At 39.9% G+C, this 25,473-nt stretch overlaps 1 protein-coding gene across 18 annotated transcripts in view; it reads left to right on the top strand.

The window, feature by feature from the left end:
• Positions 1 to 25,473, top strand: part of MAP3K4 (mitogen-activated protein kinase kinase kinase 4) — a 152,665-nt gene that overhangs the window by 103,917 nt on the left and 23,275 nt on the right. For all 18 annotated transcript variants that reach the window (XR_012003052.1, XR_012003053.1, XR_012003050.1 and 15 more), the window contains exons 4-14: positions 6,877 to 7,119; positions 9,838 to 9,984; positions 14,976 to 15,133; positions 17,178 to 17,294; positions 18,762 to 18,861; positions 18,963 to 19,046; positions 20,172 to 20,438; positions 21,655 to 21,804; positions 23,741 to 23,902; positions 24,362 to 24,495; positions 25,135 to 25,213. Coding sequence is in view for 12 of the 18 variants with exons in the window: in XM_072766681.1 (XP_072622782.1) it covers positions 6,877 to 7,119; positions 9,838 to 9,984; positions 14,976 to 15,133; positions 17,178 to 17,294; positions 18,762 to 18,861; positions 18,963 to 19,046; positions 20,172 to 20,438; positions 21,655 to 21,804; positions 23,741 to 23,902; positions 24,362 to 24,495; positions 25,135 to 25,213 (1,641 nt within the window). In the remaining 6 variants the exon portion in view is untranslated. The remainder of the gene's footprint in view (positions 1 to 6,876; positions 7,120 to 9,837; positions 9,985 to 14,975; positions 15,134 to 17,177; positions 17,295 to 18,761; positions 18,862 to 18,962; positions 19,047 to 20,171; positions 20,439 to 21,654; positions 21,805 to 23,740; positions 23,903 to 24,361; positions 24,496 to 25,134; positions 25,214 to 25,473) is intronic.

Genomic DNA, 25,473 nt, shown 5'->3' with positions numbered 1-25,473 from the left:
TCCCTGTTCCTTTTATTGGGAAATGGTATTTCAGGACTACAGTATTGGCATTGTTCATTGAAATGGTCCATCATTGTTTTAGTTCTCTTTAGTAGACAAAACACACACAAATATACAAAAATACCTCACAATTTCATACTAACAATTCAAAATCAGGATTTAAATTTTTTTTTTAAAGATTTTATTTATTCATGAGAGACACACAGAAAAAGAAGCAGAGACACAGAGGGAGAAACAGGCTCCATGCAAGGAGCCCGACGTGGGACTCGATCCTTGGTCTCCAGGATCACACCCTGGCTGAAGGTGGCACTAAACCGCTGAGCCACCTGGGCTGCCCAGGATTTTAAATTTTTTATGTACTCTCTTTTGACTTCTACACTGAAAATCTCAATTTACAGTGATAACAGAAATGATGACATTAGAATATCAGAGTAGCAGAATATTAGGATACACTGACTATATTCCAAAATACATACACAGCAGTCTCAGAATAATACCATCAGCAGTATGATTACTGAAAAACAGTTTAAGTTTTTCCCCCCATCCTTAGGGATATACTATCATATTACTGTGTTTTCAAGACACTTGAATAATCCTTCTCATGATTATGCCACTAACTAGACATATAATTAGATTCTCTTCTTTTTTGGGTTGTATATTTAATATAACAGCTTTATTGTAACAGTTCACATACCATGAAATTCACCATTTTGAACTGTTCAGTTCAGTGGTTCTTATTATATTGAGAGTTGTATAACCACCACCGTCTACTTTTAGAACATACTCCGCATTCCTAAAAGAAGCCTTGTCCCCTTCCATCTCCATGGTATTTCTGCTCATCACCTCAGCCCTGAGCAGCCACTTACCTGCTTTCTGTCTCTATATTTGCCTGGTCTGGACATCTCCTATAAATGGAATCCTATCTGTGGTCTTTTGTGACTGGCTTCTTTCACTCGGCATGATGTTTTCAACGTTCATCCATGCTTAGCGTCCGTCAGTGCTACATTCTTGTCTGCTGCATAATACTCCATTGTGTGGACCAGCCACATTCTACTTCTCCATTCATGGGTCTCTTATTTTTTATTTTTTGGTGTTGCTTCTTAAACTTAATTTTCAAGAATTATGTAAATACTTGGTTTTAAGAGAAAAATCTATGGAATAATACACTTTCAAGGGAATCTGGTTTCCTTGATCAAGAGAAGCTTTTTAAAAAATTATATTCTTCCAGGCAGCCCTGGTGGTTTAGCCCCAGTTTAGCTCCGGCCTTAGCAGTTTAGCACCACCTTCAGCCCAGGGCGTGATCCTGGAGACTCGGGATCGGGTCCCGCGTTAGGCTCTTGGCGTGGAGCCTGCTTCTCCCTCTGCCTGTGTCTCTGCCTCTCTCTCTCTCTCTGTGTCTCTCATGAATACATAAATAAAATCTTTAAAAAAAATTGTATTCTTCCATGTTTTAATATAAGCTGTGTATGCAATTTACTTTTAATATATGACAAGTTTATTTTTACCCCTTAAGGTCATACTCCTATTAATATTAATCCCCTTATCGCTCTCCCTGGCCCCAAATTTTTTTGGTTGTTATTTGTTGGTTCTCAACCCTGAGGATATTAGAATTTTCCTTTCCTTTTCCTTTTCCTTACCCAGGTTTTCATGTGAAGTTATTTTCTTCTACTTCCAGTGAAATGCTGTGACATTGCACGTGCTCTCCCCTTCCTCCTAGGGTTTGATAGTTGTGGTCTATCTGAGATATGGCCCTAATGGGCCCAACTTTCTCCCTTATGTTCTCACCTCCTTTTAGCCTACAGGAGTATGTGCGTATGTCTCTATAGATATAGAAATTTAGGTTTACATATGTAGTTTTTACTTGTTTTTAAGGCTCATTTTTTGATTTTGTAACAGCCTCCTGAGTCATTTTGTTCCGGAGTAGAGTCCTCTATAAGGGCTCCTAAGACCAGCGTTTTCTGAGTTCTTGGATTTTCCTAACAGTTTGCAACATTGACTCTTGCAAGTCTATTTGGCCATAAAATCTTTGGTGTATTCTTTCCTTGAATAAATTTAATATATATCATTCATTGTCTTTTGGCATGCAGCACTGAGGTTGCAAAGTGTCATGGTAATAAAATTTTTTGTTTTAATCCATAAGAACCTTTGTTCATTTAATTTATTTACTTAGAACCTGAATGCCCAAAGAATTGATTTTTTTTCTTTTTCTTTCAACTCCACTAGTTTACTTAGTGTTGGTTTTTCAACATTGATATTTTTTGAATACGTGGTGCCCTTTTAGTATATGAATTCAGGTTTGTTTTCTTTTTATCTGCTTGTTTTTTGTTTTTTTTTTTTTTAATTTCAAGTGAATTTCTTAACGTTTTAACTTTTTTCTGTTTCATTGATTTGATTTTCTTCTCTGGGAACTGCTACTATATCTGTTTTGGATCTACTTTGCCTTTCTGTCACTTTATTTCAAATCCCTTTCCTTTTGATTTATAAAATTTTCTTTATTTTTACCTCATATCTTTTTGAGGCCATTATCTCTTCTGTTTATTTGTGCTCATGTTCCTAATAGTCTGTTTTATGTTTTAAAAATGATTTTCCTTTTTTTTTTTAAGATTTATGTATTTATTTTAGAGAGAGAAAACAGGAGCGGGGGGGGGGGGGGGGGGCAAGGGAGAAGGGAGGGAAGCAGACTCACTGCTAAACGGGAGCACTCCTAGGGGCTCAATCTCACAAACCTGGAATCATGACCTGAGCTGAAACTGAGAGCCAGATGCTTAATGGACTGAGCTAACCAACTGCCTCTAAAATTATTTTCCATTAAAAAAATTATCTTTTGAGTACTATCACATTGTTTGTGAGGCTTTCTAATTTATGTTGTTCTTTTATATTTTCTATGATTTTCTTAATTTAACTTTTTTTTTGAAAATTGGGCTGCAGTCCTGTCTTTAGTGGTCATGTCTTTCTGGCATGCTTTCATTGTCTCTAGGGTTATTCTGCTCCTTATTTCTCTACTTAAAACCCTGTATTGGATTCTAGCGCAGTCCTTTTGTTGCTCATTTTAAAACATAATTGTTTTCATGAACTTTAAGGAGAGTTCAGAACATGAGAGTTTGTAGCTTTGAACTCCTTCTTCTGAATTGCCAAAAAATGTCTCTTTTTTTGAGATCTCCTGACTGTGTTCCCTTCCCACTTCTAGACCTTCTTGTTCTTTATCTCTCCTCTACTTTATTGGTCGGTTGAATTTCAGTCTAGCAGGTTTGTCCTGGTAGGGGATTTTAGCTCAGAGTTTTAAGAGTTTGGGAAGCCTAAACAACTTCAGCCCCTTCACACCTGTCACAGCCTCTTGACCTCACTCGTGACTATTGTGTCCAAGTCGCTTTCTGATTCACTCAAGTCCTCAAATAGAAACACTGAGCATTCTATTGAATAGTTGTTAGTGGTGGTGGAATTTGCCCCTTTGGGCCCATCAGACAGCCTACGAATCCCCTGTGTTTCCCTTGCACATGTGTGAATACTGCAGGGCCTGGGTCAGTTCACTTCCCCCATCTCTCCTTTGGAGTTCGCAGAGATGTCGGGTCACCTAGTTTTACTTGGTATATGTCTCAAGGAGTTTTGACTTTGTTGTCCTCATTCTTATGGGGGAACTAAGAGGAATCAAAATCCTGCTGCCACCTTTGTCTTTCCAGAATTCCCGTTATGTTGACCTGTACTAAATTGCCAATATTTGGTCATTTTTGCCTGATGAAAATGACAGTTTTATGTGGCTTAACCTAATGTATAGCTCTGTGTTTAGGTTATTAAACCTCTATTAACATTTGGAGTCTTTCCATATGTATATATTTAAAACATATTTTTGTATTTATGTTAATATATACTCTAGTTTCTCCTATTAGGCAAGAACTTCTAAAATAGCCACATAATTAAAAAAATTATGACTATAATTATAGGGGGAGGTAAGATGTAATTATTTTTCAATTTTCTTTAACATTGGGTTATCCATCTTCCAGCTTCTTCAACTACTGCATACTTTTTAAATGTATTTATTATAGATAATTCAATACATGTCTCTGCTGATTTTCTATTTTAAATAAAGTAGGTTTATTAAGGTTTGCCATCATGTAGGGCAATTCTTCCCATTTATTCTTTTAAAAAATTTCTGGGCTGTTTTTGACTTTTGCATATTACTTTCTTCCACATGAATTTTATTGAGTGAATTTATTAGCCCACTCAAAATGCCAGTGGGGTTATGATTGTAATTACACTGCATTTTTATTGATGTCTCTGTACTGTTGAGTCGGCCTGGTTTTCCTGGGTTGATCACAGATTTTATAGCATAGTTAATCCTGTATTTCTCACTAGAAGGAATAATAAACATGAAGTAATAGCAAAAAATGCCATTCTTGCACTTTATTGCCCCTTCTTCTCTTCTTGTGTGTGTGTTTTTTTTTTAAGATTTTAATTTATTTATTCATGAGAGACACACACAGAGAGAGAGAGAGAGACAGGCAGAGACACAGGCAGAGGGGGAAGCAGGCTCTATGCAGGGAGCCCGATGTGGGACTCGATCCCGGGCCCCCAGGATCACACTCTGGGCTGAAGGCGGCACTAAAACACTGGGCCACCAGGGCTGCCCTCTTGTGTTTTATTGAAATAATTGGGAATTTAAGCTCCAGGTTTTTTTTTTTTTTTTTTCTCATAGTATGTTTTAAAAAAAAAAGAAATTCAAAACTCCTCTCTAGAACTTGATTATAGTCTCTAATCTGGTTATCGTCATGGAGTTGTATTTGCCTGTATAAGTTCAGCTAATTTCATGGCTTCTCACTTCTTGGATATTTTTATCTTGGGATCTTTATTCTGATTAAATTTTCATTTGACGAGACCCTACTGTGTTTCCTCATGTAATTTTTAGTGAGGGTAAATGAATTGTACTTTGAGTTCTTCCTTGTCTAAAGAGGGTTCTTTCTTCACATATTCGTGGAATCTTGACTGTTAAAACCTCTCCTCTCCTCCCTCTCCTGTTCTTTCCATACTCCTGTTACTTGCACATTAAGCTCCCAGATCCGACTTCCACGTGTCTATTTTTCGCCCAAAACTTCCATTTCTTTTTCTTTTGCTCTTTGTTGTAGTGATAATTTCCGTTAATGTCTAAGTTATTATTTTTACCACATTAATTTTATTTTCATGGGCTATATTGAATTTGTTTTAGAAATCTTGGTTTGTTAGATTTTTTCCAGAGGACTTCAATGTGATATTGATGTGGAGTGTTTTATGGTTCTCTCTTATTTCCTATATTAAATGAGCATCAGCTGTTCTGATGCGTCACCTTAGTTTCTTCAGTTAAAACTGCTGTTTCCTCTTCAGTGCTAAGGTTTTTAACACCTGGTCCTCATTGGACAGGGACTGACCCACTGCGCACCACCAGCAGGAATACGTTTCCTCAGCAGCTGTGTAGGTCTGGCTGTTGGGTCTCCCAGGCAGTGTTGTCTTGCAGTGTGGACCAGAAAGGATTGTTCCTTTCTCAGTGAGCCCATAGTGCATGGATGAACGGTCTGGAACTCTAGAGAATGCCAGAAGAATTCTTTAGAATTTTATCAGAGAATGTTTGCTGAGTTTTATAGAGTTTTAAGTAAACCTTTGATCTGAGATCGTTCTCTATACCAGAGGAAAACATGCATTTATATTGCCTAAAGCTTTTAAACAGACATGTTTTAACCTTAACCACATTGATCACATGTTAAAAATGGTGTGCTATTTTAAAAATTCTTGTGTTATGGGAAACTGAAGTATGTATTAATTTAAATGCAGAAATATGTGTTGAGCATGAAAGGATGTGAGCAGAGGAGACCAATTAAGAGTTCACTAAATGACAGGGAACATAGATAAGAATGACATGGATGCAGAATAGCTATAATTGGTGATGTTTTAAATTGAAGAGAACTTGAGGGGTTACCTGGATGGCTCAGTTTGTTAAGCATCTGACTCTTGGTTTTGGCTCGGGTCATGATCTCAGATCTCAGGGTGCTGAGATCCAGCCCTTTGTCGGACTCCATGCTCCGCGTGGAGTCTGCTTGTCCCTCCCCTGCTTGCATGCGTGCTCTCCCTCTTTCTCTTTCTTGCTCTCTTTCTCTTTCTCTCTCTGGAATGGATAACTCTTTGAAAAAAATTAATTGATGAGAATTTGAGATTTTTGAATTTTGTAGGCCTCATTTTCTCAGTAAAGGGAGAGGGGAAGGTCTTTGAATATGATTAGTCAGGATGATGTTGCCAAGGTTTAAGGATAGTGGGGGAAAGCTCTAAATTCCCTACTTTATGAAGAAAAGCATAAGGAATTTGAGAAAGGGTGAGCAACACTGAGATTCCCAGGAATGTTGAATAACATTTGAGTGGGACCATCCAGGTCAATTTTATGAATATTTTTATTTCAGCATCTTTTGGTGTAGCTCAAGAGAGCAACGGACAGAAGAATTGGTTTTTATGTTTATGTAAATGGCTCCCTGGTTTTATAACCTTTCCTCAAATTTCAATAATTTCTGATTTTCTCAGTCTGGAGACAGTTGTGGATAATACTATATATAACTTTAAAAATAAAGTGTTCTAATCATTTAAAATATGATGATAAAATATATGATGCAAATGATGAACATGATTCTTTTTCTACTATGCTTTTTTTGATAAAAAATTATAATGTTCTTGTTATGATTTTCTATTACTTTTAGAACTTCTAGGTTGTATGTTGAAAATGTTGAATTAGTCTAAAGATTATTGTACCTATAAAATTGTGATTTTGTACATTACCAGTAAACTGTAGAGAATAATAGTTTATAACCACAATCTCGGGACATTGTTTTGTATGCTCTTTTAACCTTTGTTGAATTCTTGTTATAGTTTTCCGAATTTCCAGACCCCATGTGGGGTTCCGATTATGTGCAGTTATCCAGGACACCACCTTCCTCGGAGCAGAAGGGCAGCACTGTGTCGTGGGACGAGCTAAAGTCCATGGACTTACCCTCCTTCGAACCTGCCTTCCTGGTGCTCTGTCGAGTCCTTCTGAATGTGATACATGAGTGTCTGAAGTTAAGACTGGAGCAGAGGCCTGCTGGAGAACCATCTCTCTTAAGTATTAAGCAGGTCTGTTTCAGTGACCGTTTAAAAATATTTAGCAATTACTAAATGCTACTATTCTACAGGCTTGTTTTTATTTTGGATTGAGGATTTTAATTGTTGCAAATAATGAAAAATGAGTGTAACTGTTTTTAAGCTACTCTTTTTAGGGTAATTTAAAATGTTCTTTGCATGTAGCCCTCAAAGATAGGATTGTGGTTCAGCCTTTTCGCCATTACTTCCTCATTCCAAAAGGATGTAAAAGTACTATGAAATGACATAGTCTATTAATATCAGTCTTTGGAGATTGGAAACATAAAATTCACTCATTAGAAATACTTTAAGTTCCTTAAATTTATTCTTTTTTGGTTCTATTTAAGTTACGTGGAAATAGATAAATGTCTTTTGAGTATGCAGTGGGGAGATGTTTGGACTTTTTGCTTGCTTAGGCAGTTGCGTGGTTTAAATAGTAATGACAGCTTCTGCTTTCTTGGATGGGATTCTCCAGGGAGTTTGATACTCCAGAGGTAACCGGAATGGCTGGAAGCAGTTGTATCTAGCACAGTCAATGCCAGAGATTGTTTGTATTGGTACATTATGATATTACCATATTGACATCCATTATGCAAAATAAATATGTCAGATTTTGAAAAAAAGAAAGAAAGAAAAAGGTATGTTTTTGTTGACCGTGTGTGGCCGTCCTCTTGGGATGGAAGGGCCAAGAGCTCATTGGCTCGGTGTAACCGATGGCACCTGGGGACAAGCACAGGCCGTAGGATAGGCACAGAATAAGACTTGAATTTGTGGGTTTAGCTGGGAGGGGGGTGACTCATGGACCCCACTGTGCTCACTTCAGTTTCTGCCCAGTACTGACCAGAGAGCTCGCTTTGCTGCTCACCACCTTGCTCCTGGTTATTGTCCTGCCATCCACTGTGGCCATGCTTTCCACTTGTCCACCTTATTGCGGTGGTAATTTAGGAAGTTTAGGTAAAATACTGACTTCTCTTCTCACAAAATGAATACTTCAGGAATATAACCAGTAAGAGAAGGCAGAGTTTACTTTTTACTTTTTGTTAATGGAGCTATTGTGAGGATGAAACAATACGTTTTGTTAAAATATTTTTAAAAATAGAAACAATACTTAGACAAATGTGGCATTACTACAATCAAAATAAAACATATTTTGGCTAAAACCATTCAGAGATTCAGTTATAAGCACCTAAGTGACCTCTTTGCCAGAGAAATTTGCATCTGAACAGAACAGCTTTTAATAGATTTGACTCCAGCCATGGCTCTCTTATCATGGGTAATTATTTTTAGAATACTTTAAAGGGGAAATTATGTTTATAAGAGCAATCCATATTTATTCTAGAATATTTGAAGAGTAAAGAAAATGATACAGACAAAAATGAAAACTTTTCCTATTATGCTTCCACTCAGAGGTAACCACTGTAACTCTCTTAGTATATTTTTATCCATCTGTTTTTCCTACACATACAAGTAAAAGAAAAAATATGCGTATGGTTTTTACCCTTAAATATTTTTAAAAAATAAGATTTTAAATGGCCACAGTAGTGCTCTGCTATATAGGTACATCATAATTTATTTAACCCCCCCTTTTTAAAAAATTTTTATTTATTTATGATAGTAACAGAGAGAGAGAGAGAGAGAGAGAGAGGGGCAGAGACATAGGCAGAGGGAGAAGCAGGCTCCGTGCACCGGGAGCCCGACGTGGGATTTGATCCCGGGTCTCCGGGATCGTGCCCTGGGCCAAAGGCAGGCGCTAAACCGCTGTGCCACCCAGGGATCCCCCCCCCCTTTTTTTTTAAGATTTTGTTTATTTATTCATGAGAGACACAGGGAGAGAGAGAGAGAGAGAGAGAGAGAGAGAGAGAGAGAAGCAGAAACACAGGCAGAGGGAGAAGCAGGCTCCATTCAGGGAGTGGGAATCGATTCTGGGACTCCAGGACCAGGCCCTGGGCTGTAGGCAGGTGCTAAACCGCTGAGCCACCCAGCCTGCCCAATCCCCATTGTTTTAAATAATACTGTGATAGTATCTGATAAGTATTGTGATGAAAGGACTTTAAGGTCAGTCATCCCGTGTCAACCCCTCTCCTCCCCAGCATCACCTGCGGGGCCTGCACCTGGCGGTGGTACTCAGCTTTTTGTTTACATTTGTTTTCCCTGGACTTCCATCTCATGTCATCAGATTGATCTCAGGATGATTTTTGTGATGATTAAAGGCTTTTGATGGTAAAGACCACAAATCACTGTAGTTGCTATGCTAAATTATTACAAAGATTGTCATGCTCTGTGGCATGTAAGTTTATGTGAATCAGTATTGTGTTTTTGGACAGAAATCATCAGTTTCATTAGAAGATTTTTCTCTCCTATCCCTTGTCTTATATAACGCAAACTAGTAGAGAAATAGATCTTTCTCCATGGGATTTATTTTCTATGTAAATGTATTTGTAGGGGAATATATTTTCACAAATCAGTATTTGCCTGGATGATGTTTTCTGTGTGTATGTGTATTGCTGCTATAATGTTAGCTACTTTTATTTTCACTATTCTGTTCTTAAACAAGACTCCTAAGGTATTTATATAAACTGAACTGATAAAGAATTGGAAAATACTTGAGTAACCTAGTAAGAGGTTTTGAGGATTAAGAGGAAGGTGTGTGAAACTGCCAGATGATGTGGTGAGGGCGTGTGGAGTGACAGAGCTTGTACCCATCTCCTGCAGCTGGTGAGGGAGTGTAAAGAGGTGCTAAAGGGCGGCCTTCTGATGAAGCAGTACTACCAGTTCATGCTGCACGAGGTGCTGGCCGACCTGCAGAAGACCGACTGCAACATCGACGCCTTTGAGGAGGACCTGCACAAAATGCTGATGGTGAGACCCATGGGGGTTGGCCATCCTTGTGTGTGCATGCATGAGAGAGAGAGAGAGCAAGAGAGATAGAGAGCCAGTGAGGGAGGAGGGCAACATTTCTTTAACCTGATTTTTTTCATCTAGTATTGGATTAAATTTGTTTCTCCTAAATCCTCAGTGGTCTTTATATTAGAATTTTTGACAACTTACCCTAGTTCATTGTTTAACTGTAAGATTCTTCTTCTTACAGCGTAATGGCCCAGAAATGGAGTCCTAGTGTGGTCCTAGTTTATGGAACTGTCTCTCGTCAGCTGTTTCTGTAAGGCCTGCCCGTGCTGGGACTGGGAAGGCAGTAGTGAGCAGTAAGGGCTTCTTATTCTGCTGGGACCTGGGCGTGTTAGAGAATTGCACCTGCGTGCCGCGTGCCAGGGTGGAATTCTGCTGGGGTGCCATGGTGACTTGGAGACGGTCTTCTAAACTAGCCTTGGGGGCATCTGGGAGCTCTTACCCCAAGTCAGGACTTAGCTGAGGAACCTCGCGCGCAGTGGAGAGATTGTAAATACTGTGATCTGGCAGGAGCAGACTTACTTTGATCTCTTCCCTAGAGGAGCTCCCCAGGCTTCTCACACCACATGTTGTGCTTACTTGTGCTTGTTAACCTCTGTCCTTTTGCTCATATTACTCCCTTCTGGTAGACATGTCCCTTTTCCTTATCTACCCAGTTAAGACTTCCTTGCAACTTTTACTTTTCCCTGGAAAGCTCTATCTGACAACTTCAACCTAATGTGCACTTAGCTGTACCTCCCGTGCACTCTCAGGGCAGCTGTTCTCAGCATTCCCCTACTGGCCTGGAAGCTTTGTAAGCCAGGGGCTGTGGCTTGAAGTTATCTTGTCTTTCATCATGCCTGGCAGAGTATTAGTATAGGCAAATATGGGTTGGATTCATTAGAGTATATGTGCAGATGATTGTGTCATGTGGCAGGTCAATGAAACAATGTAAGAATGACAATGCTCATGGGCATGTTATTTTTGGAATGTTTTCAAGACATGTGTTGTGTGATACTTCACTGTATCCTGCCTCGGGATGGCTGCAGCACCTCCAGAGAGCATCCCCACTTTTTAGGTTAGAAGGAAGGAAAAAGAGCAAAAGGGAAAAAGTGTCCTTGCCAGCTCAGTGCAAAACAGGGAGAGCTTTCCTGGAAGCCATGCCCAACAGGTTTCCCCTGTGTTGTATTGGCCAGACCTGTTTGCATGCCTCTTGACTGAGTGGAGATTCAAATATTCAAATATTTAGCTTTCTAGCCTCTATCATAGAAGGATATTTAGCTTCAAATATTTAGCTTTCTAAATTCAAATTTTAGCTTTCTAGCCTCTATCATAGAAGGATTCAAATATTTAGCTTTCTAGCCTCTATCATAGAAGGATAGAAAGAAGAACAAGGGTAGCATTGGGACTTGTAATATCTAACATATTAGAAATAATTTTGAGTTCGAAATGATTTCCTAATTGGGGAGAATGCATAAAAGACCAGAGAGTGTAAATAAAATGTGGCTACGTTTTGAAATACCATATATTTCTTATGTCAGAAGAGTCTTTATCATTGGAAAGTCATGGTAAAAAAAACAAAAGCAGATTATTTTCTCTCTCTCTCAGTGGATGGTTAAAGCAGGAGTTTAAAAAGACAAAAAGTGCTTTGCTGTATTTGGTGGTTTTATAAAGGCATGCATGGCACCCTTTAGCATGCAGTCACTGAGGCAGGAAGGAAGAGAATCAGGCAGGTGAACTGTGCCCTCCAGGTCCTTAAACTTCAGTGTCTGTAGCGTATCTGTGGGCCATCTGAAGTGCAGGGTAAGTGAAGTACTCCTTAGAGCTACAATTAATCCCCATAATTTCACAGATGAAGAGCTAGAAATTACCAGTGATTTTAAAATTGTATGCTTGATGGCTAATGGCAGGGGCATGTTTTGAAAACTGGAGGAACCCAAACAAAATCAGTGATTTTGTTAGGAAGGGGGGAAAGAATGGCCTTTCAAAAGTCAATCACATTATGTGTACCACAATACCCTTCTCTTGAAACTCGCCAAAAACAATGAAGAAAGAAATTCCATGTTCAGTAGAGGACGAAATTGGCTACACTGCTCTCTTCTCCTTCCTGACCAAAACACTGTTATATTTGCCTTGAAATTTGGGCTGAAATGAGGGTGAGTACAAGCTCTGAATATCTCATAGCCCAGATAGGAATATCTGGGGGTGTGAACAGTCAGGAGAGAGGCAGGAGGAGTCCCTGTAGAGGACTTGGTGGCAGATCTGCAAGACAGGGGAACAAAAGTAGAGACACTTCTGCTGTCTGAACGTAGCCTGCTAACTGAGAAGGACTGCTGAATGAGAGCCTCATAGGGTAAGAGGAGGAGTGGTTAGCAGGTTGTGATGCAGAATGTGTGTGACTTTGGGGCTTTGCTCTGTGTTACATCATCATCCTGACTTGGAAAACCTAAGCACATATACGTGCAGGTCCAGGGCTTAACTTGGCAAGTGTTTGAGGCAACAAACCACACTGAAGCTTATAAACGGTGTTATTAGCACATTTCTGTGGTGCTGGCCTTAGAAATAATCAAAACCTAAACATGATAGAGATGTAGGAACATGTGATAGACACAAGGAAACTACGTAAAAAGAATGAAAATGTGAAAATGATGAGCAAGATGATGATAGTTGTGGAAGAATTAGAAGGAGAGAGCCGAGATGTGCACAGCTGGTGTTTCCCGCAGAGGCTGGGCTTGGGCAGTGGGGTTAATAGGGAAGGCTATGGGTTTAGTGAGGTTTTTAAATTGAACTTACTAGATATCATTTGAATGCCTTTGGGACTGATTTTGTTCAGGGAAAGAGATGAATAGAATTCTATGCATATCAGAGAAGAGGGAAATTGATAGTGTGAGCTTCCTTAGATGCCATGAGGAGGTGGGTCTGCAAACACAAGTATTGAGACTGGGAGGAAGCTCAGCTTGGCCACTGCTCAAAAGGGAAGATCGGCATGTCATATATGGGTGTGCATTTTTGGTATTGAGAAGATGAGGGATTTTATATCTAATACCTTTTTTTCCTTTGTTAGAAGGGGTGAGATAAGTAAGGGTAGGCATTGGCCATTTGACAAAAATGGAGGTGTTTCAAACTGTGGCTGTAGGGAGAAAGAGAATGGGCTGAGTGGAGGTATAAATATTACCGGAAATGTACACCATGTGGTTGGAATTACAATATGTAGAGCAGTGGCTCCTCCCTGTCCTGTGACACTCATCACCTTGAGTTGTGGGTGTGGTGAATGGGCTCTTTGGACTCATCATGCTTTGGGGTTTGGCAGGCAGTGAGCTGAAAAGGAAGGGAGAGGTGGCAGGGTGTGGGGTGGCAGCAGCAGTGAGTGGACAGGGTGACGGTGTGGGCTGTAAGCTGATTAAGGAGGAACAGGGGTGGAGGAAAGGGGATGACCTGGAGAGAGAAGAGAAACTCGGGGCCTGGAGTTCAAATAAGGTTTAAATGAGAGAACAGTCACTGTGGTGGTAGTTGAACAGAAAACTGGGAGCAGGAGATGAGGTTTTAGAATCAGTCTATTTGGATCGATGATTTGAGGCCTAGAGATTCTTCTGTAATGACAAGAACGGGGGCGAATCATCGTGTGTGGTGGCTGAGCCTGGGGCGGAGAGAAGACTATGTCAGATGTCAGAGTGTGATGGAGGAGGACAGGCAGCTGGAAATCAGTAGGTGACAGTGTGTGGAGAGGGTTCGATTGTATGTCTGATGACGCAAATCTTAAAGGGGCAGATATTTCTTTTGTTTTGGTTTTAAGTAAGAACATAAGAACAGTGGTTTGAAGAGAGCAGTGATGTACATGAGGATGGCAACTGCGTGCAGCCCTCGGGCTGTAAGAGAAAAGTGCAGTCCTCAGGAGATGGCCAGATTTAAGGAAGGCCAAGGAGAGGAAGTGGCACTCTGAGAAGCCAAAGGAAAGTCCTGGCCTCATATTTAAAGGATTTATTTCATTTGGCAAAGATGATGGTAGATCTGTAAGTTGTGGGTTCCACTTCCACATATGCAGACCCCAGACTGCAGATTCCCACCACAAAGCCAGGCAGGCGGAGGCCCAGAAGCATCCAAAGACACAACAGAAGAGTTTTCTTGAAATAAAGATCTAAGGTTTGCGTACTGAAAGTTAGTACTGGATTTCAGAAAGCATTCATTCCAGTGAACCCTGAGATGTAGCTTGGTGAGGTCACTGAGATCCAGGATTAGATCCAGAATCCTGTGAACCTCCAAGGAGAGAAAAGGCAAGGCAGCTCAGGGTGTTAGGCGAGCAGGGACAGCGGGAGGCAAGGCCGGTGTCATGGTTCTTCGTTCAAACAACACACAACATTCAAAGGTGGAGTAATACCTTAAACGTCCCAGGGCAGAGAACTTAGGAATGAGAAGGCTGTTGTCGTAGGACTTACGGTAGATACAAACTGGGTATTTTGATTAGAAATCATAATTTATATGTCAGAAATCTTGAAAAAAAAAACAATGTCATAAAAATCTGGGTGTCAGGAAGGGATAGTAGGGAAAAGTGTACTCATTTCTTCTCAAGGAAGATGCTGTCTAAAGTTAAAATAAGCAGTTACACAAGTAAAGATCCAAACCTCTTAAAGGAATAATGTTCACAGTATGTTAATAATGAACATTTCTGGGTGCTATTATTTTGATTCGTTTTATAAGTTTTATGTACATTGTGAACATTTTATTTTCTTGGTAATTTACAGAGATTGTAAATAATGGGTTAAATTGCCGGGGAGTTGAGTTGTGCAGTTGAAGAGAGATCTTCGATCAGACAGCAGTACTGTGACTCTTGCTTCTCTCCGTGCTGCATGCCTCAGTGTCCGCCTACACCTGGCCCTTCTGATGTGTCGTTTCTGGGTTGACAGAGGTGAAGGTTGGGAGCTGCTGGCTTCTGTTGTCAGATGTCTCCCATTGTGTTTTTGTATTTTCAGGTGTATTTTGATTACATGAGAAGCTGGATCCAAATGCTGCAGCAGTTACCTCAAGCATCCCATAGTCTAAAAAACCTGTTAGAAGAAGAGTGGAATTTCACCAAAGAAATAACCCATTACATCCGGGGAGGAGAAGCCCAGGCTGGAAAACTTTTCTGGTAGGAGCCCTTGTGCCCCTGAGCTGCCTGCTTCCCCCAGGCCTGTTTGGTTGTGTGAATGTGACAACCAGTTGTGTGCGTGTGTGCATCTCCCAGGGCCCGGTTGCCACCTGGGGACATTTGGCAACGTCTGGAGACAGTTTTGACTGTGGTGAGGGGAGGCCCCACTGCTTTGAGCCCACTTGCATGGCTGCAGGCGCTCTCCAAGGAGTCTCTCTATTTGGCTCCTCTGTCCCTTTGGTCTGTTCTCAAGGCCGCAGCCAGAGTGATCTTGTTAAAATGCACATCAGAGCATTTTCTCCTCTGTTCCAACTACTCCACGGCTTCCCTTCTTCCTCAGGAAGAGTGAGAGTGCCGGAATGTGGCCCATCAGGTGGGCATAGTCTGACTTGTCACTGCATTTCTGTCCTCTTCTGCTAGGCTCTCCTGGGCTTACCACACAGCTGCAGGGGCTTCTCCATTGTGTTCCCAGGCTGAGCACACTTGTACTTGAGGTCCTTTGCACGTGCTGGTCGCTCTACTCTTCCCTAGTTACACTCCCCCCAATTACTTTGATGACCTGTTTTGTACTCCCTTTAGGTCTTTAAGTGTCACCTTCTTTAAAATGGAAATTCCTACTCATGGGGTCCATCTTCATTCCCTTTCCTTTATTTCTCTCCATAGCACTTAACAATATCTGAATTATATCTTTTCCTTTTTTACTTTATTTTTTTGTTTTTTCCTCTGTTCATTGGAGGGATTTTTATCTATTCTGCTCACTGCTGCTTGGTATATAACATATACTCAGTATATGTGGAGTAAACTCTTCGTGGATATCCTTGTATACTACTGTTCTTGAAGATGGGTTTGTGGGACACCTGGATGGTCTGCCTTCAGCTCAGGTCCTGATTCCTGGGTTTTGGGTCCTGCATCAGGCTCCCTGCTCCCTCTGCCTCTCCCTTTGCTCATGCTCTTTTTCTCTATCTCCCTCATTTGCTCTCGCTTTTTCTCAAATAAAATCTTTAGAAAAGAGAGAGAGAATGCGTTTGTAATCAGGTCACTTACCCACTGGTTACTTTTGAAGCCTGGCCTCTTTGCCCACCAATCGAAGGTCAGGCAGTTAGGGCGACACACACGGCCTTCCTCATCATGGCCCCAGCTTGCTTTCTCAGTTTTACCCCACCACCCTCTATGCCTTTCAGATTGTGCAATTTCTTTTCACAACTAGGCCTCTTACTTAACTCGTCTTCATGCCTTTAGATCATATTCATTGTTCTTCCTCAACTGCCCTTCCTCTCCTGACTGAGCCCCTCTTCCCACTACCATTCACCACTCACCACTCACTGCTCTGCATCGCCTGCGGGCCCAGTGTAGCCAGGCCTTCTGCTGAGTTTGGCCTCTGTCCAGCCCTCTGACACTGTCTGTATGCATACCTGCTCTCTTTCACTAGATAGAAGCTCTTTTCCTTGAGCAAAGTGGTCAGTAAGCTGCTGTTGAATCTTGACTACACTCATTTAGATTTGTTGTACACACTTGGATTTACATTTTAAGCCCATAGTTAGATTACATACTCAATGAGAAGCATCAGCTGTGTGAGACATGTCATGTTGATGGGCTATGAAAAGCTAATTGTGGGGGAAATTTGGAAAAACAGTTGTATTTAAGAAATTCACTTTGTTTTCTTATGCTATCGTTTAGTTTATTAAGCTTTTAAGAACATCTTGTAGATATATGTTTGAGGCTATTTTATACCATTTTGGACATTTAAGATGAAAATTACATTTATATAATAATTACATAGCTGCTTTGAATATAGTTTAAGATTTTAAAGTTTATGATAAAACTGTGGAAATAGAACAAAGATAGGTACCTACCCTTAATGGGAGAGTTCCTCTTTTTCACGTTCATCATGATTTTATAGTAAAAGAAAATTCTGTTACTGATTTTCAGACTATTAAAACAGTAGCTGACCCTTTCAGTGACCCTTTCGGTGTCCTATTCGAGAAGTAGAATGAGCGAGGACCATTTTTCTTCCCTGATTTACATTCCTGTTCTTGTTCTCTAGTGACATTGCAGGGATGCTGCTGAAGTCAACAGGGAGTTTTTTAGAGTTCGGCTTGCAGGAGAGCTGTGCAGAGTTCTGGACCAGCGCTGACGACTCCAATGCTTCAGACGAAATAAGGTGCAGCCTCACTCCTTCTCTTCTCCTTCCTTATTTCACTGACTTCTGCTCATGGCGATGAGCCCAGAATGGGCTCTGAACAGAAATTCAACCGTGTTAGGAATTTCCATAGTAGACCTGAAGACTTCTCTTCATTACTATCTTACATTTTTGTGTCTTACTTATTACTTAGGATTTTCTATGAAATTTTCTTTGAAGATGAACTTAGAATTTAGTTAGCTTAATGAAAATAGTGTCTTTAGAAAAAGGGAGGGAGAGTGTAAGTTAACTAAAAATGAGTATACAGAATTCATCTCTGTGTCCTGAAATGTCTCTAATTAAATAATTATGTTTCTGCCACACACACCCCCCGACTCCCCATAGCATATGACATTTATGATACTTGGCATGTTGTTACTGTTTCTATGCGTGGCTTATTCCTTCTGTTAAACTTTAAGCTTGAGTACATGAATCTATGGCTTATTCATCTATTGCATTTCCTTCACTTCTGTTAGATAGTATTCAGCTTGGATCAGGTTAAATTGCTGTTTTTTGGCAATATCAGCCATATTTTGTGGCCAATTACTAGTGATATCATATGATTCAACCTTAGGAAATATTCAGGGGGAACTGACTTCTCTAGAGCTGAAATGTTTTCTCTCACCATCCAAAATTTGATGAAAAACACATTTTGGGTTTCAGAACACCTGAGATGTTATCATGCCAGGGTTAAAGCAGAAGTGTCCTCACAGATTCTTACCTGGGACAATGTTCAATAGCTGAGGATCAAAATGAGTCAGTTTGTAGAAGGTACTGCAGTTTTGAGTGCTAACACAATGGATTCAGAATAAGCAGGGAAAATTGGAGATCTAGATGGTGAACTAGAGAACAGTTCTGATGATGCTCTGATTGTTTACTAGAGATGGATCTAAAAAGTAGGCTCATGTGCAGTGGTATGATGGGGCTGGCTCATCCTGGCTCCAGAGAGCAAAAGTGCTATTGCACACATCTCTTCAGTCATTGTTCAGTGCTGTCACACTGGTAACCTGCAGGCAGGGACGATGGAGCCTATACACCCCCAAAAATCACCAAATACCACATACGATAGTTCTTTGAGGGGAGCCAGTTGTTAAGCATTTACCAGCCTGCCATTGTGTATATATATTCCTCCTTAGTAAGATTCTGAGCTGGTAGTCAACTTAAGAACTTTATTTCAAACTCCAAGAAGTTATTATAAGGAAATCTTTAGAAAATTAAGTTTACTGTTATTTGCATGTTATTGTATGTGCCTTACTTATTTGAACAATACAAATGGTTTCTAAAAACCACAAGAGAGCAAGCTTCTGAATATTTCAAGTACATTTTCAATAATTGCTTTTTCCCATTTTTTTCAGTCTTTATTAATATGATTTGGAATTTGCTTCATCCTTATTTCTATTTCTTGATATACTCTAATGTACCCTAACTGGATTTCAATCATCTTTGCAGGAGATCTGTAATAGAGATCAGTCGAGCTCTGAAGGAGCTTTTTCACGAAGCTAGAGAAAGAGCCTCCAAGGCGCTTGGATTTGCTAAAATGTTGAGAAAGGTGAGTTCACAATCCTGATTGATTTTTACAATTTTTTCTTTTATCTTATTATTTTTTTTAAAGTTAACCCTAAAGAAGTTTCTTTGTAACTGTGATTCTAGGACCTGGAAATAGCAGCAGAGTTCATACTTTCAGCCCCCATTAGAGACCTTCTGGATGTTCTGAAATCAAAGCAGTATGTTAAGGTAAATATTAAAGATGGTGTAATTGGAATATTTTGCTTTTCCTGGAAAATTTTCTCTTAATGATCCAGATAGTAAATTTTGCAGGCTTTGCTGGTGATATATTGATTCCAGTGATAAGACTTTCTCATAATTTTTCAGTGAAATCACCAGAAAAACAAACTTTTTCATACTTACTAACTTGCTTATAGAATGCAAATAAAGTAATCAAATATTTACTCGTACTAATATTAGTTATATGTATTTAAAATAATGTATCTAAAATAGTGCAAAATAATGAAATAATCATTGATTTTTTAAAAAAAGATTTTATTCATTTATTTGAGAGCTTGAGAGAGCGAGAGAGCACGATGGAGGGGGGTGGGGAGAGCAGCAGAGGGAGAATCAGCCCTCCTGCTGAGCAGGGAGCCTGACTTGGGGCTCCGTCCCAGGATCCCGGGGATCATGACCTGAGCTCAGATGCTTAACTGGCTGAGCCCCCCAGGTGCCTCTGATAATTGATTTTTAAGTAGTAGTTTTGTTTTTTACCTTTACATTTCCTGAAAGAGTTCAGACTTTTTACAGGACCTTCTGCCATCAGTGCCCTGCTCATCACTAGAGCTCCTTTTTGAGTCCTTATCTTTGCTCCACCATTAAAGTTATTTGAGTTTCAGTACTTGTAGATTCTCTGTATGATACTGTTACTGGAGATTTTATCCCACCTGTACTTATATGTGATTTGCACAATCCTTATTAAAATGATCTTTAAAAGGCTTCTTGTGATCCCCCACCAAGAATGATTAGCGAATCCATATTTGTCTTTTTACCAAGTCAGATGACTTTCCATAATTATCACAAAGTAGCATCAATTGAGGTCGTTTCAGGCTGGCATTCCTCCTCTGAAGGGTATTTTCTTGCTTATTGACAATAAAATAGAGGATTGCCCAGTGGGTGGAGAAGCTCTATCAGGCCTCCAGCACAGCACCCCCGTGCTCTCCCTGACTTCAGTCACATTGGAGTGGGATTCTTGCAGTGCCCTCAACACCTTCTCACACCTGCTTGTCTTTTCCTGGTTTTGTTTATTTTAAATAACATTTTTATAACATGTGACATTCCCTCATCTGAGATTCTGGATCATTTCTTCTGCAGGTACAGATTCCTGGCTTAGAAAACTTGCAAGTGTTTGTTCCAGACACTCTTGCTGAGGAGAAGAACATTATTTTGCAGTTACTCAATGCAGCCGCAGGAAAAGATTGCTCGAAAGAGTCAGATGATGTACTGATTGATGCCTATCTGTTGCTAACCAAGCAGAGTGATCGTGCTCGGGATTCAGAGGATAGTTGGGCCTCATGGGAAGCGCGACCTGTCAAAATTGTGCCTCAGGTTGAGACCGTCGACACCCTAAGAAGCATGCAGGTATGTGTCACTGCCAGTTCCTGTAGCCATTGCTCACATCCCTGTGTTGAAGTGGTATTAGTTACTAAAAAAAAAATTGTTAGCAGCCCCTGAGTGATTGGTTTAGCTGCCATAGTCATCTCAAGCCTGGGCTTCTCAAGAATAGGCCTCAATGTTTTAGTAATTTTGTATTACAACTTGTACTAAGATATTCCTTCAAATTCTATAAGTATATTAAATTATATTGGAATATTTGAAATACATCTGTACGTAGTTAAGCTGTAATCAGTATACTCATGATCTAAAAGGAATTATCGCCCTCATTTAATTTGTAATTCAGAAATCCTCCTTCTTCGAGCACTGTGGTTTACCTGGTGTTAGTTAACACTGTGTAGTAAAGGCTGTTACCTGCCTACCCTACAGAGATCCCATGATGGTTTGTAGAGCTCGTTAATTAAAATCTTTAAGAAGGCTTCTCATTCTCTCTGTGCTCACTCCGGACGTTGGTGGTGAGTGCTCATATACACCTCAGACTCAGCCTGCCCAGAGCTGAACACCCTGGCTTCCTGTCCTTTGGCTTCATGTGACCCACTCCTCCACTTGTGCTCCCTGTCTCAGAGAATGGTGCTCTGTCCACTCAGTTGTTTAAGCCAGAATGTGACAATCAACAGAAATTCTTTTACCCTTCCAGGTCATCACCAGCCCTCACACACCCAAAGCATTTCTGGGAAATGACACTCTCTCTGCTGTCCAGAGCCACTGCCAGGGTCAGACTTTGTCATCCTGTCCTGACCTCTTGCAGTGTCACACTTAGTTTCCCTGCTTCCAGCCTCACCTGCCCTCTCTCAAAGCCTGTGTGTGTGTGTGTGTGTGTGTGTGTGTCTTTGGATACTTGGAAAATGACGTTATAATATATAACTGATCACATCACACACTCTTCTATGCAGACTCCTACAGTGACTCACTGTCACTTAAAAGAAAAAAAATAATAAAGTCTTGTTTTCTTCTGTTTCATGGAAGGCCACTCATCTCACCCTCTCTTATTCCTGCATTTTCCAGCTTCATAGGCTGCTCCGACACACGCACACACACACGCACATACACATACACTGCTGCAGGAGTACTGAGCTACTGGTAGCCCTGATGAGGTTGGCATTGTTCTGGACTAAGGATTGAGCTAGGATGGGAAACAGTAAGTGGATCTGATTTTCAGCCCTGTGCTTAATTCTCCTCCCAGGTGGATAATCTTTTACTAGTTGTCATGCAGTCTGCACATCTCACCATCCAGAGAAAAGCTTTCCAGCAGTCCATCGAAGGACTCATGACTCTCCGCCAGGAGCAGACGTCCAGTCAGCCGGTCATCGCCAGAGCTTTACAGCAGTTAAAAGTATGTCGCTGCCACCTCCGCCTGAGCCCCTTGGTTTTAGTGTGGAAGGGTCTGTGTACTACAGTGTCATATCAACCGAGGAACCCAAAGTCTTACAAGGTCCTCACCATTCTTCCTCTTCCCAATAAACATTGTCCCATGTCTTCACTAAAGACTTCCCAGATCTGTCTTGGAACCATAAAGTGTTAGAATTGGAAGGGATAGAAATTTGACCAGTTATGTGACTTCTGAGTGGCCACATGGTTGGTTAGCAGCCTACCTAGAATTTAGATCTCTTTACTCCTCATCCAGGTTTCTTCTTCTTTAGCAATGACAAGTATTTGCTAGAGGTACTTCCATATATATATCAGTAATGTGTAATCTAAAAGAAAATTTATTTTTTTCTTTTATTTAACTGATAATTCAGTAAAATTAAATGTAGTAGAGACAGCCGGTTGTAGACAGGCACTAGCCCTTCGAAGTTCAGGGCAAGCCAGAGCCTCACCTTCTTTTCCCATTATCTCCTGTTTTCACTACCCCTACCTGGCCTTCTGCTCATTGGGCTTTGGTCTGATCTGCACTTTTCTACAGGCCATCAGTTATGCCTTCATCACAGTAAGGCTTGACTTCTTGAAGAAGCAGCAGTTCTTGAAACTATAAGTTGTTTGATATGCCTTGTTTCTTCTGTCAGTCTGATTTGTCTCATTTGCCTAGAAACTCTCTCGTCGGTTGCCATCCCACTCGAATACCAGTGCAGCAGACTGTTCTTTCAGTTTAAATCAATGAACTCCAGGGAGTGCAAAATTATATACGATATTGATTATTCTTGAGCTTAAGGAATTTACAGTGGATTGAGTATGACCTGAAGTGTGACACTGAAGTACTGAGAAGGGAGATGCTAGATCCTCCTGGTCACATCTGGAAGCTGCCACCATGGGGGCATTTTAGCTTGGAGGATTTCAGAAGATACAAACTGGGAAGGAACATTTGGCCATTGGCGTCCCTGGGTCAGGGTGCTGGGACTGGTCACTGAATATCAAATAGTCTGACTTTACTAGACCTTGATATGTACAGTGGAAAGTCATGGGAGTTAACGCTGGAAAAATCAGGTGGGCAAAAATCAGGCTATTGAGAGATTTGGGATTTTATTTTTTCGAAGCCACATCAAATAGTTGAAGATCTAGGGAGAATAGTTTGGTAATTTAGGGTAGTACCAGTGGAGACCATTGTGTACATACACGTGTGTGTAAGAGTGAGTGGAAGGGGATCCAATTTGGAGTGATCATAGTCCTGCTTAGGGAGACAACAGTGTGAACTAGGGCAGGGATTTCCAGCCTCTGCAGCATTGACATTTTGGGTCAATAATTCTTTGTTTTGGGGGAAGTTGTCCTATTTTGTAGGATGTTTAGCAGCATTTATGGTCTCTACACCATAGATGCCAGTAGATTTCACCCCTATCTCCCTAGGTTTGGACAACCAAAATAGATATTGCCAATGTCCCCTTGGCAGAAGGGGGTAAAATCAACCCCAACTTAGAACCCCTGAACCTAGGGAGTGGCAGGGAGCTAAGAGGACAATACAGAGTCTTCCTGTTAGATTGAAATCATACTTTAGCAACCACCCAGGGGAAAAAAGCAGCTAGTGGTTGCAAAATATTGAATGAAAGCATCTATTTAAAGACCACATAGTCATTAGGCATTATTATTGTAAGTGGATTTTTTCTCTTTTATTTCATAAGATGTTAAAGAATATCTAATACAAATAAAGATGAAAATAATGAATAAATAAATAATACATTTCCTTTATTTTTGAATAACCAAAAAATAAGTATGACCAAAATATATTGCAATGATTGTTAATTAATGTCTGTGATGATGAGAGAAATCTTCCTCTATAATATAGTTAACTATTAAGTGATTTGCTTTTTTTGGATTAATTATGGTTTGGGACTCTTTAGAATGATGCACTAGAGCTTTGCAACAGAATAAGTGATGCCATTGACCGAGTGGACCACATGTTCACTTCAGAATTTGATGCGGAAGTTGATGAATCAGAGTCTGTCACATTGCAACAGTACTACCGAGAAGCAATGATTCAGGGCTACAACTTTGGGTTCGAGGTAGGTTCAAAATAAGAGGAAACGAACAGTGAACTTCGCAGTTGCTCTGAGGCTTACTTACCAAAAGTATTATGAACCTTGTACAGCAAATCAGATTACTGATTGTAATCACAGCTTAGTCAAGAATGTCGTCTTACCCACTGCTGAGGATCAGAAATTTGGTTTTCTTTGAAATTGTCAGAGTTGCCTAGTTTTTGTTTTGTGCTAACATTAGCTTTCTACTTACATTTTAAAATCTTCTTTAAGAGATACTTAATATCATGAAAGTACATTCGTAATTTGAATTTAGTAAAACATTGGTGAAACTGCATTTTAAGACATAATATTATCTGTAACTCTTTATCCTTTTGAAAATATGTCAATTCCAATTGGAGTTTGCTTTTTGTTTTTAGAAAAATGACATTTTAAACAGATATAGCATTACTTCTTAATTTTGATTTATGCAAAATCTTCTTACAGTATCATAAAGAAGTTGTTCGTTTGATGTCTGGAGAATTTAGACAGAAGATAGGAGACAAATATATAAGCTTTGCCCGGAAATGGATGAACTATGTCCTAACTAAATGTGAGAGTGGTCGAGGTACAAGACCCAGGTAATGACCAAGTAGATGTTTCCTAGAGCTGCAAGTAACTCAGTACTCCTACTGCAGAAAGAGAGAGAGAGAGAGAGAGAGAGAGAGAGAGAGAGAGTTGGAGCAGCCTGTGAAGCAGGAAAATGGAAGAATAAGTGAGGGATGTGGGATTGATAGTACTGCATTTGTATATTTTATGTGAGATTTCTGAGCAGATGACACAAAAAGGAGCATTTTGAACTCTTCAGTAAAAGAATTTTGCTTTGTTTTGTTTTAAAATGAAACTATTAACCAAAAACTCCATAATTCTTAGAAAACTTAAAAAAAAATTGTTCCATAATGAGTGAACTTTAAGGAAGTTCACATTCTCCCTGGACAGGTCTTCCTGATGGCTAATTTTTTTCCCTCCCTCATGAAACTTAAGCCTTTTATGAACATAAATAGAAACAAATTGGTAACCAGTTCCTTTATTAAGAAGCTGTTTGTCCTTTTTTTCTCAAAACACATTGTAAATTTACGCAACCGCAGGCATTTACATAAAGACAAAAAGTGTATTTTTTTTAGATGATAATTTTCCAGATTACTTTTCACTATTGTATAGACTAAAACTACTACAGCGTTTTCTTGGTTTTGTGATTATTGAACTTTCTCATGTAACAGGTGGGCAACCCAAGGTTTTGACTTTCTACAAGCCATTGAACCTGCCTTTATTTCAGCTTTGCCAGAAGATGACTTCTTGGTATGAAATATTCTAGAATTTTTTTTTATTAAAGAAATAAGTTGATCACTGTTTCTGATTGTGTATTTTTTAATAGTTGTTTTTAAATATTTTTTCATAATTGTAATGATAATGCTGAAAGTTAAAGCACTATTAGCAACATAGTAAGATATTCCACATTCTGTTTTTGTTATAATAGTATTGTTCAACCGACTAAGTCAGTGGCTAGCTGTGAAGCCTGACACTTCCAAAATATTTGTCAGTTTCAGGTTTTATAAAGT

The sequence above is a fragment of the Vulpes vulpes genome, chromosome 1 (genome assembly GCF_048418805.1).
Source record: "Vulpes vulpes isolate BD-2025 chromosome 1, VulVul3, whole genome shotgun sequence".
Taxonomy (NCBI): Eukaryota; Metazoa; Chordata; class Mammalia; order Carnivora; family Canidae; genus Vulpes; species Vulpes vulpes.
This window is presented reverse-complemented; position numbering and strand designations above follow the sequence as displayed.